The sequence below is a fragment of the Anser anser genome (assembly GCF_964211835.1).
Source record: "Anser anser genome assembly, chromosome: 1".
Lineage (NCBI taxonomy): Eukaryota > Metazoa > Chordata > Aves > Anseriformes > Anatidae > Anser > Anser anser.
This window is the reverse complement of record NC_139720.1, coordinates 934,300-949,490: the sequence shown is the minus strand read 5'-3', so window position 1 is coordinate 949,490 and position 15,191 is coordinate 934,300. Positions and strand designations below refer to the sequence as shown.

The following is a 15,191-nucleotide window of genomic DNA, read 5'->3' as shown; positions in this document are numbered from 1 at the left end:
ATGCGCGCTGAACGCCCCCTTCCGCTGCGCCGTCCCGCACGGCTCCAGCAGCGCATGCGCAGCTTGAAGCCCGGCCCGGCCGTCCAGCCCTGCGCATGCGCGGTGAGCGCCGGTCGTTGGAGGGGGGGCGTCCTGCGCATGCGCCGTGGGCAACGGGCCCGGGGCCCGGGGGTGAGGTGAGGCGGGGGGGCGGTGAGGGGACCGGGGGCTGTGAGGGGACGGGGGGGGGCGGGAGGCCTCACGGCGGCCGCAGCTCCGTCACGGGGAGCCGGGCGCTGAGCTCTGCCCCCTGGGGACAGCGGCAGGGCCCGAGGGGATGGCGTGGAGCTGGGACAGGGGGGGCCGGGGGGGGTGTGAGGGGAGGGTTCTGCGCCCTGAGGGGGTCGGGGGCTGGGCCGGGCCCCCCCCCGGGGGGCTGGGCACGGCACCAGGCCTGTCGGAGGTCAGGGAGGGCCCTCAGGCACAGGGGCTGGGTGTGTGGGGGGGTCTCTGGGGTCCTAGGGGCTGGGCTCGGGGAGCCCCGAGGGCCCCTTCCGGCCCGGGGCGTTGTGTGCGCCTGGCTGAGAAGCCGGAGGTGCCGGGGCTGCAGCACGGCCACCCTGAGCTCCCCGGCAGAGCACCGAGACCTGCAGCCCCCGGGGCCTTCGGGCCCTTTGCGTAGGGCTCAGTGCGTGGGGAGAGCGCACTGCAGTTGCTCGCTGTGCCGGTCTGGGTGGCTTGGCACGATGGTCCCAACTGGCTACGTGCTGCTGCCGGTCGCAAACGTGCCCGTGCCGTTCGTTCAGCCTTTGCGCCGTGTTTTTCCTTTCAGATCGCGTGAGGAGTCATGGAGAAGTTTGGCATGAACTTTGGAGGCGGCCCAAGTAAAAAAGATCTTCTGGAGACCATCGAGTCACAGAAGAAGCAGCTCCTTAATTACCAGGCACGGCTGAAGGATGTCGTGATAGCCTACAAGAGCCTGATCAATGAGAAGGAAGCCTTGGAAGCCAGCTTAAAAGTGTTGTCTGCGTCTCACGAGGCAGATATTGGCTTGAGCAGCGCTCAGCCCACGTCTGTGGCTAGCTCCAGCTCTTCCTTTGCCGATTCTGCCGATGACAAGAGCTCGGTTCACAGCGAAGACAGCGTGGGGACAGCTACCAGCGCAGACACAGCCGCCAGTTTGGCCAGCACCAAGGGTGAGCAAGGGACTGAGGATGAGAAGCCCGCGGCGGCAGCCTCCTCTCTTAAATCAGAGGAGACAAACGGTTCGGAGAGCGGCGTCAGCACGAGCAGCGGGGATGTTCCCCCTGCTGCTGCCGAGGCTGACAAAAGAGTGCTCCAGCTGAAGACCCAGCTGGCCACCCTGACCAGCGCGCTGTCAACAGTGACGCAGGAGAAGTCCCGCATGGAAGCCTCGTACCAGGCGGACAAGAAGAAGATGAAGCAGGACCTGGATGATGCCGTTAAGAAGGCGGAGGACGAGACCGACAAGCTGGAGACGGAGCTGAGGTCCGTCCAGGAGCAGCTCGCCGAGACCAAAGCCCGTCTGATCACGCAGCAGCACGACCGGGCCCAGGAGCAGAGCGACCACGCCGTCATGCTGCGGGAGCTGCAGAAGCTGCTGCAGAGCGAGCGGGCTCTGCGCCAGGACGCGGAGCTGAAGCTGGAGGAGACGAGGGAGGCGCTGGCCGGGAGGGTGAGCGTGGCTGACCGAGCGGAGGGCTACGAGCTGCAGGTCAGGCAGCTGAGCCAGGAGGTGGAAGACCTGAAGAGAGAGCTGCAGGCCGTTCAGGAAGAGAGGAAGAAGCCAGACCCCCGAGTCCAGGACCTGCAGGAGGAGATGGCCAGCCTGAAGCACCACTTCCAGTCGCAGCTGCTGCAGGAGATGCGGAAGGTAATTCCTGCGGGCCCTGGAGCAGCTCGCCCTGTGCGGTGTAGCGGCGGCACCGGGAGCAGGGTCTGAGGCTGGAGGAGCTCAAATTCTCCTCCCCTGCCCCATCCTGCAAAGCCCAAGAGGTTGGTCGCAGGAGAACGTCGTTGCTGTGTTTGACGGGCTGATGTTCCCTGAGGGAAACGAAAGCTGTCGGTGACTCGGTGCGCGTGTCGGGTGGTGGCCGCCGGGTGTGGTTACGCAGCGACTGTCCTCGGCAGCCTCATTCGGCTCTGGCGTGGCCGGGCTGGGAGGAGAGACCTTTGCTCTGGCCTGCTGTGACAACGAGCACGGTCTCGTCTCTGTAAAGTACTTCAGCACAATGCAAGGCACCCTTACAGTAGCTCATGGAGGGAAATAACCTCTAAGTAACCCTCCCTAAATCGGGAGGATTAGGCAGAAAGCCAGGGGAACCGGCCTTCCCCTCGTTTGTGCTGCACCACGGCTGGGGAGGGATGTCTGTGGGCTTCACGGCTTCCCTGACAAAGCCTGTCGGACCGCAGGGGTGCGGACGGGGGGATTGCCCACCCGCACGGATGGGACCCACGCGGAGCAGTTTTGGCCCAGGGGCTCCCCAGACCTGCATTGCGGAAGGCCCGGGGGTTTGGTGGGGCTTGGAGAGCTCAAGGGAAGGAAGAGAGGCCAATACAGGGAGCGCCGCGCCTGGAACAGAGCGCAGCATTCGGGTGAATTGCACTAGGGTGTATCCAAGCTCAGGGCACGTGCACATTTTAAAAATCCTGTGGCAGATTGCGGCATGAGCCTGCTGCTTCCCGCCCCCCCGCACACCCACCGCAGTGCAGGTCGTGCTGCGAACAGCAGCCCTGCAGAGCAGGGAGCAGAACCAAGTTTTTTGATTTTTATTATTTTATTTTGTCCTGGAATCTCCGTTTTAAAGACAGGCGTGGCGGGGTGGGGGCTCTCGTAGGGAGTTAGGGGACGGGCTGGCCCCGCGCTTGCGTGGAGGTCGGCAGGGCAGAGCCAAGCCCCCGTATAACTGCGGCCCTCGTGCCTGAAGCGCTGAGATAACGTGCCCCTGCCCTGTCTCTTTGCTCTCAGACCGCGCAGGCCGAGGAGCAGCTCCGGCAGCACGCCCAGATGGAGGAGCAGCGAGTGGCCGACCTGGAGGGCCAGGTCTCCGAAGTGTCGGGGCTGCTCGGCACGTACGAGAAGGCCAAGCAGAAGGACCAGCTGGTCATTCAGAAGCTGAAGGACCGCATCGTGCAGTTGGACCAGGAGAACAAAACCCTGGCCGTCGCCGCTGCCAGCCGCTCCCCGCTGGACGTCAGCGTCGAAGAGGCCAACCTGGACGTGAACGTTCTCAAGGACAAGATGGAGAAGCTGAAGAAGCTCCTGCAGGCGGCGGCGAAGAGGAGCCAGCCCGCTCTGGACATCGAGAAGCTGTGCGAGCTGGAGCCGCCGAAGGGCACCGAGGCCGCGGATGGCGAGAAGGCCACTGCTCTGTACTACCAGCAGGAGCTGAAGCAGCTGAAGGAAGAGTTCGAAAGGTACAAGATGAGGGCGCAGGTGGTTCTCAAGAACAAGTCCCTCAAAGACGTCAATCTGGCTAAAGAACTGGAGGAGGCTCAAGAGCAGCTGGCGGACCTGAAGGAGAAGTACGTCGTGCTCCAGCTGTCCGCGGAGGAGATGGAGAAGCAGCACCAGCTGGACGTGGAGGCCAGGAAGCAGGAGCTGTCCCACCTGCAGCACCTCCACAGGCAGGAGCTGGAGCGCTGCCAGCTGGACTACAGGGAGCGGGCGCTGAAGCTGGAGGAGGAGATGCACAAGCAGCGGGACCGGGCGCTGGCGGTGCTGGCGGAAAAGGACCAAGAGCTGGAGCAGCTGAGATCCATCACCTTGCCTTACGCCGGGCTTCAGGGGTCCAAACCCTGCGGGGCGTCGGGCGCCGATGTTGCCGGCGATGACGCGCCGGCCACCGATGCCTCAGAGAGCCTCCCCCAGGCCCTTCGCCTCTCCGCCAGCAGCGAGCCCACCTTCTTCTTGTACGCGGAGCAGCTGGCTCGCAAGGAGGTGGAGATCGTAGCGCTGAGGAAGCAGAAGCACAAACTGGAAATGGAAGTTCACCGGCTCCAGGAGAGAGTCCTGGCTGAGGAGGAGAAGCACCGGGAAGAGGTGTCGGCGCTCCGGGACGAAATCCAGAAGAACTTCAGAGATAAGAGCAGGGAGGGGGCCAACCTGGAGTACCTCAAGAACATCGTCTACAGGTTTTTGACGCTGCCAGATCCTCTCGGTCGCCAGCAGACTCTAACTGCCATACTGACTATTCTGCATTTCAGCCCAGAGGAGAAGCAGGCTATCAGGAAACAGTCGGCTTACAGCAGCTGGTGGCCCTCTGGGAAGAGATGAGGTGGTCGTCGTTACCCCTACCTGCCCTTGCTCAGTAACGCCTTTCTGGTTCTCGGTGAAGGCCTCGCCGGGGGGCTGCCTCTTTCCGACAGCGTGAAGGAGCAGGGAGCTTCCAGCAAGGACCTGGGCTTAGGTCATGCTGTTAGCACGGGCTTAAACGAACCGTGCCAACCGCTCCGGTGGGATCGCAGAGGTTGCTGCTGTAAGGACTTGCTCTGAGTTGGAATTTGGCATAAAAAAAAAAAAAAGGATACCGATGCTTTTCTTTTTTTTAACAAAAAAAAATCTCTGCTTGTCAGGCGTAGGGCGAGGAGCTCTGTCAGGGTGGAACTTGCTTGTATCTGGAAACGCTGCGCAGGCTCCTGACTCAAATTTAAAAAGGAGGAAAAAAAAAAGCACTTAACGTGGTGCTAAAATCACGTAAGACGAGCTGAAAGCCCGCAAGAAGAAGGATGAGTCTTAACTACCAGCGTCATCCGAATGCAGAAAATCTTGAGCAATTTCTTAAAAACGCCTCGTGACCTAGCGCTGGATCTGTACCAGTGGCTGCAGCAGCCCCCGTAGCACTGGGGACCACCGGAGGGCACGGTGTGTTACGGTGTTCTCCCGTTTCTGACCAGCTCTCTCTGTGCTGTTACCGGTGTTTCCGAGGAAGGATTTTCTGAGGACACCTCGTGGCTGTGCGGGAGCACGCGGGGCGCGAGGGGAAGACGCCGTGTGCCGGTGCTGCTGGAACAGGGAGCTCGGCCTGCTGGCCCCGCCTGAGCTGGGAACCGAGCAAGAGGCTGAAACGGGCAACGCGGCCCCTCAGCAGCCGTCTCCTGAACGCGCGGGAGTTTCACAGCGCTGCTGGTGCTCCGCGGTTCCGCCTGGGCGCGAGGCGTTGCTCCTCTTGGGATCGGAGAAGCGAGAGGGAGCGAGGGGCAGCAGGTGGCAGCTCTGGGAGCGGCGAGCGCGTGGCCCCAGCAGCGAGGCTGTGCTCTGCTGTGCTCTGCTGCCTGGGTGAGGGCCTGGCCTGCTGCTGCGCAGCCCTGGAGGTTCTCGCATAACTTCCCTGTGGGTCGGTGAGCTTGCCAGGGAGGAAGCCGAAGCGTTTTGAAACCCCTCTGGGCTCGGTACGCCGCTGTAAGGCCGGGGCAGGCTCGGTTCCCGGGGCTCTGCCCACCCTGAGGGGGGCTCGGCGGAGCCCCTGGGTGCCGCAGCAGCTAGAGGGCACCCCCCGGTCACCCGGGGCCCTGGGGTGGGGATGGGGCTCCGAAAAGCCAGGCCCAAACCAGGTCCAGGTGACATTTCGGCTGGAGCTGGCTCCTGGGCTGCCCCAGGGGGCCACAGCCTCTGAGCGCAGCTCGTGCGGGGCCTGTGTGCGGAGGGGAGTGCTGTGCAACGCGCCGCTGCCGCAGCGAGCTGCTCCTGAAGCCCGGGGCGCGGTGCCTGGGCTTCGTGTAAGGGAGGCGATGCAGGGTCGGGAGGGAAAAACGAGCGTGCATTTGCTTTCTTTTAATGAGAACTTGGGCGCTAAAGCACAACTTCCCCAGCCCGGAGTACGGGGAACGTTTGTAGCCGCGGGCGTTCGGCCTTGTTTAACAGTCCCCAGGCTGCTCACGAGCCCTGGCGCTGAGCTAGCAGCAGGTGGAAGAGCCAGCGCCTCGCAGCTCCTCGGCAGGGGGAGCCAGCGCCTCGAGGGCCTCGCAGTTCAGGGCCACGGGGTGCGCAGAGAGCTTTAGCAGCTCCCCGGGACAGAGCCCTTCTTCCTTTCAGAGCCGTGCCGGCACTCCGTGTCTCGGCAGCCAAGTTCCCGGAGCCTGCTCCACGACCCCTGCCTCGCCGCAGGGAAGGGCAGCGCGCCGCCTCGCGAGGAGGAGCGAAGCTCTGCGGGCACCTCCCCGCCAACGCAACCCCCCCGGTGCTAATTTCTCCACAAAAACTCCTCAGGGAAAACCGCCCCAGGCAGAATCCGCAGCTGCTGGAGGTCTTGGAAGGGGGCAACAAAGCCGAGCAGGGAGCAGCTCCTGGTGCTGGAAGGTACCCTCGTGCAGGGAGCAGACTGAGCGCGCCGGCAGGGGACGTCAGCTCGTTGGGCCCACCAGGGGCCGCGTGCTGCTCCGCTGGAGGCGGCGGGATTGAAATCGGAGCTTGCTCCGGGGGTGCTCACCCCCCCTTGCTCCAGGGGCTCACCTTTGGTGAGCTGGAGCCAAGCGGTGCCTCTAGAAGCGCGGGGCTTCTCAAACCTCGTCCGGTGGGAGCGGGGCCGCGACGGCTGTGCCCGTCGCTGTCATCTCGGTGCAGCTCTTGCTGTGCGGTCCCTTCCTCTGTTCCCCCACGGCCCCTCGCCTTCCCTCGGACCTTCCTGCGCATCCTTCCCTCTTTCCTCTCAATTCAGCCAACGCCCTCCCAAATAAACCTAAGATCTATGTATTTGAAGCGTGACTTTGCGTGCTCTTTGGTGACCTGGGGTTTAGGGGGCGAGCTGGGTGGGGGCTGGCTGCCCGCACGTCGCTGCACCCTGGCCTCCCCCAGCACGCTGCTGTTGTGGGTGCCGGACACCACGGTGCTCAGCTGGACCGGGAGCTGCTGAGCCGGCACCGAGGCGCTGGGTGCGCCCGCGGGCTCTGCCGCCCGGCTGCGCGCGCTCGCTCTTGCACACGCTGTGCTTGAACAGAGAGAAGCGACGTGCTTCAGCTTGTCAGCCTGAGCTGATCTCACTGCGGGCTCCTGAGCGCGCAGCATCTCTGGAGGGGAACGGGCGGCGCTGCGGGAGGCTGTGAGCCCCCTGCTTTGCGGCAGGGGCTGCGCTGGACTTAGCCTGCGATGGACGGCGGCTGCAATCAAGCCTAAGCAAGCGGAGCAGAGAGGGTTGGGCTTCCTGGGCGTTGGTGATCCTGGTCCGCACGCTTCCGTGAGAAACATGTAAAGGCCTGGGGTTCATTGCCAGGACCTGCTGGGCCTGTGAGGAGCGGGGCAGCGCTTGGCTGGGGGTGGTGGCGGCTTCTTGGAAAGCCGCTGCCCTCGATTTCCTGGGTCCCTGCAAGCGCAGGGCTGCAGCCGCTTCCCTCCTGCACCTCCAGTCCTGTCTCTGGGGCTGCGCGTGGACGTGGAGGGGTTTGCTCTGTGCACCCCGTACCCGAACGTCCCTTGTCACGGGGGAAGTGGCTGCGGTCACCGCTCCCGACACGGTGGCAGCCCGCAGGGTGCCTGTCGCGCTTTGCTCGTCTCTCCCCACCTCCGGCAGCCTTTTTGCTGTGCTCAGCAGCGCCTGTCCTGCACGGGTGGGCTTCCCCTGCCCGAGCTTCCTGCTGCGAGCCGCACGTGGGGCTGCGCTGGGGCCGCATCCTGCGCTGAGTGCCTGCGCTGAGCCTGCCCGTCGCCCCATCCCCGCGCACCCCCGGTGCTCAAGGAGCAAAGGGGTACGCCTCCGGGGCACGCCGGCACCACCTGGCAGCCAGGCTGTGGGCTCACCTTGCACGGGGACGCCGTGCCTCAGTTTCCCCTCCTCCTCCTCGAAGCCATCCTGCGCCTCTAGCAGCAGCTGCGGGGATGCGGCACCCCCTCGTCCGCAGCGGCGGCCGAGCTGCGGGGACAGAAAGGGGCCGTGCTCACGCCTGCGCCCGCGGGAGCTGCGTCTCCTGCTCCGCTCCCGCTCCAGGTGCGCGAGGGGAGGCGCGAAGGCTCTGCTGCACGCCCGCCCGGGCTCCGCGAGGGGCCGGTCCCCTCCCTGCTCGCAGGGCTTGCACGCGGCAGCCTGCACGTCGGCGGGGAAGTGCCCGCAGCCCCGGCCGGGCAGGTTCCTCCGGCCGCGCTGCACAGCCAGAGCCGCGGCCAGGTCCCACGGCCGGGCGGAGGAGCGAGCCCAGGCGGCTGCGGGAGCGGCTCTGCTGCCAGCGCCACCCCCTCGGCCCCCAGCCTGTCCCCAGGCCGTGCCGGTGGCAGAGAGGAGACCAGAGGACCTGGCTCCGAGCCGCCCGGCCATGGCCAACGAAGAGGAGCGTCCGTCAGCGCTCTCAGACAACCAGGTAAAGGCGTGCGGAAAGCTGCTGCCGAGCGCTGCAGCCCCTGCTCAGCCCTCGCACACCTCCCTGCCCGGGGCCTTTCCTCGCTCCAAAGATCTGGGGGGGTGGGAGATGCGTTGTGGGGCTCTGCAAAAGGGCGATGGCAGCTCGGGTTCCCCTGCAGCAAGAGGGCCAAGCCCGCGTGGCCGAGGCTGGGCAGGTTTGCGCTCGCTGGAGCCGGCGTTTCCCGGAGCAGCCGCCGCCGCCGCTCGGCTCCTCGCCCTGACTCACGCCGTCGTCGTGCCGGTTCCTCCGCGGCAGCCCCACGCCGTGCCGGGAGCCGCTCTCGGCAGCGTGGCCCCGAGCGGGACGCGGCTCCACGGCGCTCCCCAGCCCTGGGCGAGGGAAAGCGGGCGCCGCCGCGTCGCATCGCGCTCCGCCGGCTGCGGGATTTGCCCCTCGTGGGGCTGGCGGGGCACCAGCAACGGGCCGGCAATGACCGAGGGGCTCCAGCCGCTGGGCATGGCCCTGAGCCACGGCGTGGGGAAGGTGCTGGTTTTGCCTCACTCCTGCCCGCTCCCCAGCGATGCCGGTACCGGGCGGGGATGCCCGTGGGAGCGGGTCCGGCCGTGCCGGGGGCTCTGCGTCCTCCTGCGCCTGGCCCCGGGCTCCTCTCGCTGTGTCCTCTCGCAGGTCTTTGTGCTGACGTGCATCTACGTGCCGGCCCTGCTGCTCAGGTGGGTGCTGACCCCCCGGCCCCTGTGGACATCGCTGGTGGGGGCAGCGTGCGGCGGCCCTGCCCTCGCACAGCCGCTTGTCCCGCCCGCGCACGGTCCCTTAGGGTGGGTTTGGGGGACGGCGCCGTGCTCGGGCACCTTCAGCTGCTTCGGTCCCTGCACGAAAAGCTTCTGGCAATGGGGGGGGAGGGAGGGTGCCTGGGTGGGGGGACGCAGAGCACCCACACGTGGCTGCTCCGCGGGGACGTTCACCACCAGCCCCATCTCTTCCAGCCTCGTGGGCAGCGCGTCAGTCCTCGCTGTCACCTGCCGGCGGAGGCGGTGCTGCCACATCCAGGTGTGTGCTGCGGGCCCGGGGACGTGTTTTGGTCCCGGCTAAGCCAAAGCAGAGCTGGGCCAGCACCGCTGCTGCCGGGCTTCAGGCACAGCGGGGTCAGAGGTGCGGGACACCAGCACCGCAGCGGGCAGGAGCCGCTCCCAGCTCTGCTCCCGGCACAGCCCCGGGAGGGACGTGGCTGTGGCCGCACTGCACAGCCCGGGGAGAGGCTGCGGCTGGCCAGGGCGGTGCTGCCAGCCAGAGCTAACGCCGTGTCCTGGCTCCCAGCTTCGCCCCCTGTTCCTGCTGGCCCTGGCAGATTTCCTGGCTGCCGCCGTGCTGCTGAGCACGGCCACCATCCAGCTGCTGCCAGCCCCGCTCTTCATCCCGGCGTACGCTGCCTGCCCCTACGGCCTGATGCTGGCCACGGTGAGTGGGGCAGCTCGCACCGTGACCTGGGCTCATGGGACCTGTGCACCTCCTCCTGTACTGCTGGGAAAAACAAGACCCATCTGTGGGCTGGAGATCCCTGGGCAAGTCCCGTGCGGGGAGCTGTTTCTCCTGCCAAGAGCTGTCTCCTCTTCCCCCTCGTCAGGCCTGAGCCACCACGACTGCTTCCTCGGGGAAGCACGCGCGGCAGCGCCGGGGAGATCAGCACTGCAGCCCCCGCCACATCCCTCGCGTCATCCCCACGCCCTTCCTCCAGCCTGGGGTGGCAAACCCAACGCAGCCGTGCCTGTGCCCTGGGGCAGGGCAGAGCGTGGCTCTCCCTGGTGCCGGTGTGCTCGCCCCTTTGCGCCCAAGCTCTGCGCGCGCCCACAGAGCCACTGGCGCCTCTCTGCCCTGCCTGGTGCAGGAGCCCACCACGGGCAGCACCACTCCCCTCCTGCCCCAGCCTCGTCCTGCTGGCCACGGGGTTATTGCCTCTTGGGTACGCATGGGGACAGGGACCGGGAGGGGCTCAGCACCTTGGGGACAGCTCTGCTCCTCGTGCAGCCCTGCTGTGGGGACAGCAGGCGTCGCCACGCAGAGCAAGAGGAGGGCTGGGGGCCAGTGCCTTTGGGGCACTGGGCTAAGCAGGAGCCTGTTTTCCCTCTCCTCTCTCAGACCTTCTATGCAGTCTCATTCCTGATGGTTGTGGTCTACGCGTATGAAGCCTACCGCGCCATCCACGGCTGGAGAGCGTGGCACGTGGCAGCTCTGCAGGTCGGTGTCCCCCAGATGTGGCACAGCCGGGCATCGCTCTCCCCGTGCACGGCTGCTCCGGCCCCACGATGGCCTGGGAAGCAGCGTGGGCAGCCATGGGCAGCCCCTTTCCCTGCGGTGTTGCTGGCATCCCCCGCACCGTGCAGTCCTGCCCGGTCCCAGCAGAGCAGGGCTGGAGCCTCGAGCTGCTGTGGGACTGGCAGGGCCGGGTAACAGCGGTTTCCTCCTTGCAGGAGAGGAGTGGGTGCCTGGAGAGCGCGTGGCAGGGTCTGCCCTACATCCTGGCCTGGTAGGTGCCAGCCCCCGGCCCCATCCCTGCGGCACAGATCCTGCCCTGCCCCGGGTGCCGGATGGCACGGCACGCCTTCACCTCCGCCTCTCCCTGCAAAGGCTGCTGCCGGCGCTGACGCTGCTGGGACAGCTGATTGCCCGCGGCACCTCCCTGACCGACATCGCTCCAAAACCCATCCAGCCCGTCGTGCCGTCCAACCGCTCCAACGAGACCTACAGCCTGTACTGCTCCAGGTGCAGCACCAGCCTCGCCGCCCGGCCCCGAGCAGGGGCCAGGAGCAGGCCCCACGCGCCTTCCCAGCCGGGTTGGGCGTGCCACAGCCCCGTGCTGCGCAAGCTCCCCACAGGGCAAACCTCAGGGTGGTGAAGGGTTTGGGGGTGGGAGACGGAATCACAAAGTGCCACGGGGACGATGCTGTGGCATCAGGGGCCCACCACCCGCACCCTCTGCCGTTTCAGCTGCCTGCTCCTCATTCGCCGTTCCCAGGATATCTGCTACGAGGTGAGCGCTGCTGGTCCCGTCCCGTCCCTTCCCCACCTGCAAGGCGGGCTAGAAGGATGGTTGGGAAGGCAGCGGGCTCGTTGTGTGGGAAAATGCTGGTGGAGGGATGGGGACGGAGCTGTCCCCACCCGAGCAGAGGCAGAGGCGCAGCTCCCGGCTCCAGCACTGCCCCTGTGCCGGGGGGCTTGCAGCACACGGGGCTGGCCCGCGGCCCCACTGGTTTCCTGTTGCCTCTCAGTACGTAGGTAGGAAGGACGTGGGCCTGGAGGGGAAAATCATCTTCTTCCTGTACCTGCTGCTGGTGCTCAGCTGCTGCACGGTAAGCCACGGGGCGAATGCGGGGCCCCTGCATCCCGTGCACCCCGGCTGACGCCGCTGCCCCGCGCCCAGCTCCTGTACCGCAGGGTGAAGCTCTGGTGCCGCAGGAACGCCGCCGCTCCCTTGCTGGCCCTGGAGAAGGACGGCTTCGCAGGCAGGAGCATCCGCAGCGTCAGCAGAGTCTCGCACTACTTCCAGCTGGTTTTCCTGCTCTGCTGGGCGCCAGGCAAGTCGGGGGTGGGGGTTTGGGCAGCCCCCAGAACTGGCAGGCAAAAGCCACCGCAGCGCCTGCCCCAGCCCCGCTGGTCCTGGGCTGAGGCAGCACCCAGGGCCAAGAGAAGAAGCTGGGACTGGATAAGAGCACACAGCTCGAGGGTGTCTGCAAGGGTCCATGGCTGGATAAACCCCACATGAGGACCCCCCCCCAAGCACAGCATGAAGTCAGCCAGGCAGCTGGCGTAGCCCACCCTGGCCTTTCAGGCAGCGTTTCTGAGCTGGAGGCGGGATGGCGTTTCTTGGCCCTGCTCTTTATAAATGCCTCATCCCCTTCTGGGCCCGTTTCTACTTCCAGTCTTACAGAAACCTGAGGCAATTGGGCCCGGGCAGCGTGTCGGGAAGGACTTTGTTTTACACGCAGGTGCTTGTCCTGCATAGACCCCCATGACATGGGCAACAGGCTGTGGGAAAGGACGAGCATTGCCCCTTGGCAAGGGAAGATCATGACGAGGGGGGACCAACACCATTTTTTGTTTCCCACCCCCAGCCTTCCTCCTCACCATCCTCTCCTTCACCAGCATCAAACCTGCCTCGGTCTTTGGCCTCTATGTTGCTACAGTAAGTAAAGGGCCCTTCCCTGGGCCGTGCACCGGGACGTTTGTCCCTGTTGGCGGTGTAAGTGGAGGGGATGCGGGGCCTCGATGGGACAGCGCAGCCGGGAGCTGCCGCCGGGGAGTGGGAGCGTGCCGGCCCCTGGCTGCAGTGATGCCCCCCTGGGGCAGGGCGAGCTCCATGGGTGCTGCCACCCCCCCGGTGCCACCGGGACAGAATCGGGGCAAAGGCCCCGGCTCGCTGGTGGCTGCCCCAGGCCCAGCTCAGCTTTGGGCACCTCAGCCACGCAAGGACGCGCCGTGGCCATGGGGCTGCCTTTGGTCTCCCCCTGTTTTGCTGGGCGATGCCTGGGTCCTCAGCGCCTGCCAGGTGCTTTGGTTCACGTGGCCGCCCCACGAGGAAGGCCACCTCCTCCCACACATCGCCCTGCATGCGGCTGAGCCTGGCTCCCCCCGGTCCTGTCCTCCCTCGCAGGCCCTGACCACGTCCCTGCAGGGCTTCCTGCACAGCCTGGCCTACGGGTGGCTGAGACGAAATTTCCGCCGGGAGGCGGTGGGCCAGCGGCCCTCCCTGCAGCACCACAGGGGCCTCCAGGGCTTCTACGACGAGTCCCTGGGGGCCATCGCCTAGGCTGCCACCCTGGGTCCCGCTGCACCCGAAGCCTCAGCACGATTTGCACATCCCCAGCGGCTCCCCGCAGCGGGGCAGGATCTCGTGGACTCGGCCCTCCGTGCCTGGAGAGGTTCGTGCAGGAAGCCACCGGCACGGGACAGGGTCCCCTGGGCAGGTTTCCGACCGCGGTGGTGGCTGCAGCGACGCTGCTGCGGTGGGACGCCTGCCCATAGACCCCTGCTGCCGGAGGCGGCTGCAGCACGCAGACATCGAACCCAGGCGCAGTCGCTGCACGAGAGCACGACCGCGGCTTCCTGCGCGCTTCAGATGAAAACCCCCAGGCACGGCGCTGCGCCGGGGCCACGTCGCCGCAGCCATTTCCTCCGCCTGCGCTGCTGCCCCCGTCCCAAGGCAGCACCGAGCTGCTCCTGGCACTCTCACAGCCCCGGTGCAGAGCCAAATGCTCCGAGCGGCAAGGGCTCAGCCCCACGGCCCAGCCCCACGCCCCAGCGCAGAAGGTCCCTGCAAGGAGGATGCCCCGGCCGCGCTCCACCGCCGACTCCAGCAGTTTGCAGCCGGGGGGCTCGTGGGGTGATGAAGCACCCAGGTGGCGGGGGGAGGCTGGCAGCGTGCAGGCGATTTGGCCGTCCCCAGCCCTTCCGCCAACTGCGACTAAACCAAGGAAGGTGGCGGGTCTCTCTTCTGTCTGTTTTGTCTGGTCTTGTTTCAGCGTTACTTTCTGCCAGCAAGCAATCCCAAGTCCTCCGCAGGGCTCGAGAGAAGGTGCTTACAAATAAACGTGTTACAGCCGAGGGGCTCCTGGGTTTGCTGCTGCTAGGCAAGCAACTAAAGCAGGCAGAGCCAGGCAGCTCGTGCCTCCTTCCTGCCCCCAGGGAAGGCTCTTGGCCAAGGTCACGTCAGCAGCGATGGAGGAGCCACAGCTGGGGACAGGTTCCAACCCCAAAGCCCAAAAACTTCCGTCAGGGCCAGGTCCCTCTGCTCCACAATCAGGTGGGCAGCTCACCCTCTGCTACTTGTGGGGCTGACGCTGCTCAGCCACGCTCACCCCCATCGCTACAGGGCTCAGCGAGCACAGACACGTAAAGGTCAGCCTGGGGGCCTCAGGCCCAGGGAAAATTGCTAAGGACAAAAGGGGGGGGGGGGCTCTCAAATCCTGCTGAGGCTGGGAATGGAGACGGTGCTCAGCTGGGTGCAAGTGCCATGAGCAGAGGGGTGCAGCAGCCCTGCAGGGCCGTGGCGTGGTGATGGGTACAAGGGAGAAGCTGCTGCAGAGGGGAGGTGGGCGAGCAGACGGGGCTGCGGCTCCTGGAAGCATCCTGCCTGCTGCCCAGTGACCACTGGGACTCCTCCAACGGGAATGAAAGCAGGGATTTCAGGTCATTAAAAATTGATACCAGCACCACAATGCAGATGGTGCTGGGGGAGGACAGGGGACGAGGGTCCAGGCTCATAAAGGAGGCACGTGAACCAGAGCAGAGCAGAGCAGAAAGGCCCATTAGATGTAGCCCTGGTAGGACAGTGGAAATGGTATTAATGTGTGTTTGTTGCAGGGTATCTGACCTCCTTGGGAGGAACACAAAGCTAAACACACGCAGTTGAGGGGAATAGCGCCTGTGAAGCTGCAGGAGGATGTTTGGGCTGTTGAGGAAGGGGCACAAGCTGACCATAGCTGAGCCAGCAGCTGCCGAGCACGGACCTATGCAAGCGCATCGATGCTGACCGAGACGCAGGAAGGCAAATGGCTTGTGCGGTGGCAGGGCAGGGCGGGACGGTGCACACATTTAGGATGCGAAGGATGAATCACTGCCAGGCAGCCCCACCGGCTGCTGGCTTTGGGGTGACAAAAGCCGCCGTGAAGGGAGGAGGTCCCTGGGCTTCCTCCCGTGGCAGCAGGTGAGGGCCAGGAGTGCCTGCGGTGTAAACTTCTCCCACGCGGTTGTTTGGGAGAGGAAGGAATTAGGCTGAGGTTGGCTAGGAGAAACAGGAGCGAGCCCAGTGCTGGTGCTGCAGGGGAGGCAAAAGCTCTGCCAGAGAAATGGGAGCAAAGGGGTGGGGGGAAGAGAGGCTGGGGCACACAGCGATGGGGAGCACGAGGCTG

At 65.8% G+C, this 15,191-nt stretch overlaps 2 protein-coding genes across 5 annotated transcripts; both read left to right on the top strand.

Annotated features, from left to right (window-relative positions):
• Positions 1–28: 28 nt before the first annotated feature.
• On the top strand, positions 29–6,697 carry GCC1 (GRIP and coiled-coil domain containing 1). 2 transcript variants are annotated; one of them, XM_083819412.1, is made up of 3 exons: positions 29–176; positions 812–1,873; positions 2,969–6,697. In XM_083819412.1, the coding sequence occupies exons 2-3, from the start codon at positions 827–829 to the stop codon at positions 4,274–4,276; spliced, it is 2,355 nt and encodes a 784-aa protein (XP_083675538.1). In that variant the 5' UTR covers positions 29–176; positions 812–826; the 3' UTR covers positions 4,277–6,697. The 2 variants fall into 2 exon arrangements, with proteins under 2 accessions (XP_083675538.1, XP_083675539.1); XM_083819413.1 differs by having other exon boundaries at positions 102–171.
• Positions 6,698–6,850: 153 nt separating this feature from the next.
• On the top strand, positions 6,851–13,884 carry LOC310891522 (uncharacterized protein). 3 transcript variants are annotated; one of them, XM_083819411.1, is made up of 11 exons: positions 7,190–8,999; positions 9,273–9,336; positions 9,604–9,744; positions 10,423–10,521; positions 10,755–10,810; positions 10,912–11,046; positions 11,272–11,314; positions 11,553–11,633; positions 11,740–11,858; positions 12,396–12,466; positions 12,935–13,884. In XM_083819411.1, exons 1-11 carry the CDS (start codon positions 8,242–8,244, stop codon positions 13,303–13,305), a joined length of 1,938 nt encoding a protein of 645 aa, XP_083675537.1. In that variant the 5' UTR covers positions 7,190–8,241; the 3' UTR covers positions 13,306–13,884. The 3 variants fall into 3 exon arrangements, with proteins under 3 accessions (XP_083675536.1, XP_083675537.1, XP_083675535.1); XM_083819410.1 differs by having other exon boundaries at positions 6,851–8,999; positions 9,604–10,521; XM_083819409.1 differs by having other exon boundaries at positions 9,604–10,521; positions 11,705–11,858; positions 12,935–13,233.
• The last annotated feature ends 1,307 nt before the right edge of the window (positions 13,885–15,191 follow it).

Excerpts from the sequence above, each read along its gene's own strand:
- LOC310891522 (XM_083819410.1), top strand. The coding sequence starts at position 8,242 with ATGGCCAACGAAGAGGAGCGTCCGTCAGCGCTCTCAGACAACCAGGTA. Across the intron at positions 10,522-10,754 it reads GGCACGTGGCAGCTCTGCAG|GAGAGGAGTGGGTGCCTGGA; the intron begins GTCGGTGTCCCC and ends TCCTCCTTGCAG. Across the intron at positions 11,859-12,395 it reads CCTGCTCTGCTGGGCGCCAG|CCTTCCTCCTCACCATCCTC; the intron begins GCAAGTCGGGGG and ends TCCCACCCCCAG.
- GCC1 (XM_083819412.1), top strand. The coding sequence starts at position 827 with ATGGAGAAGTTTGGCATGAACTTTGGAGGCGGCCCAAGTAAAAAAGAT. Across the intron at positions 1,874-2,968 it reads TGCTGCAGGAGATGCGGAAG|ACCGCGCAGGCCGAGGAGCA; the intron begins GTAATTCCTGCG and ends CTTTGCTCTCAG.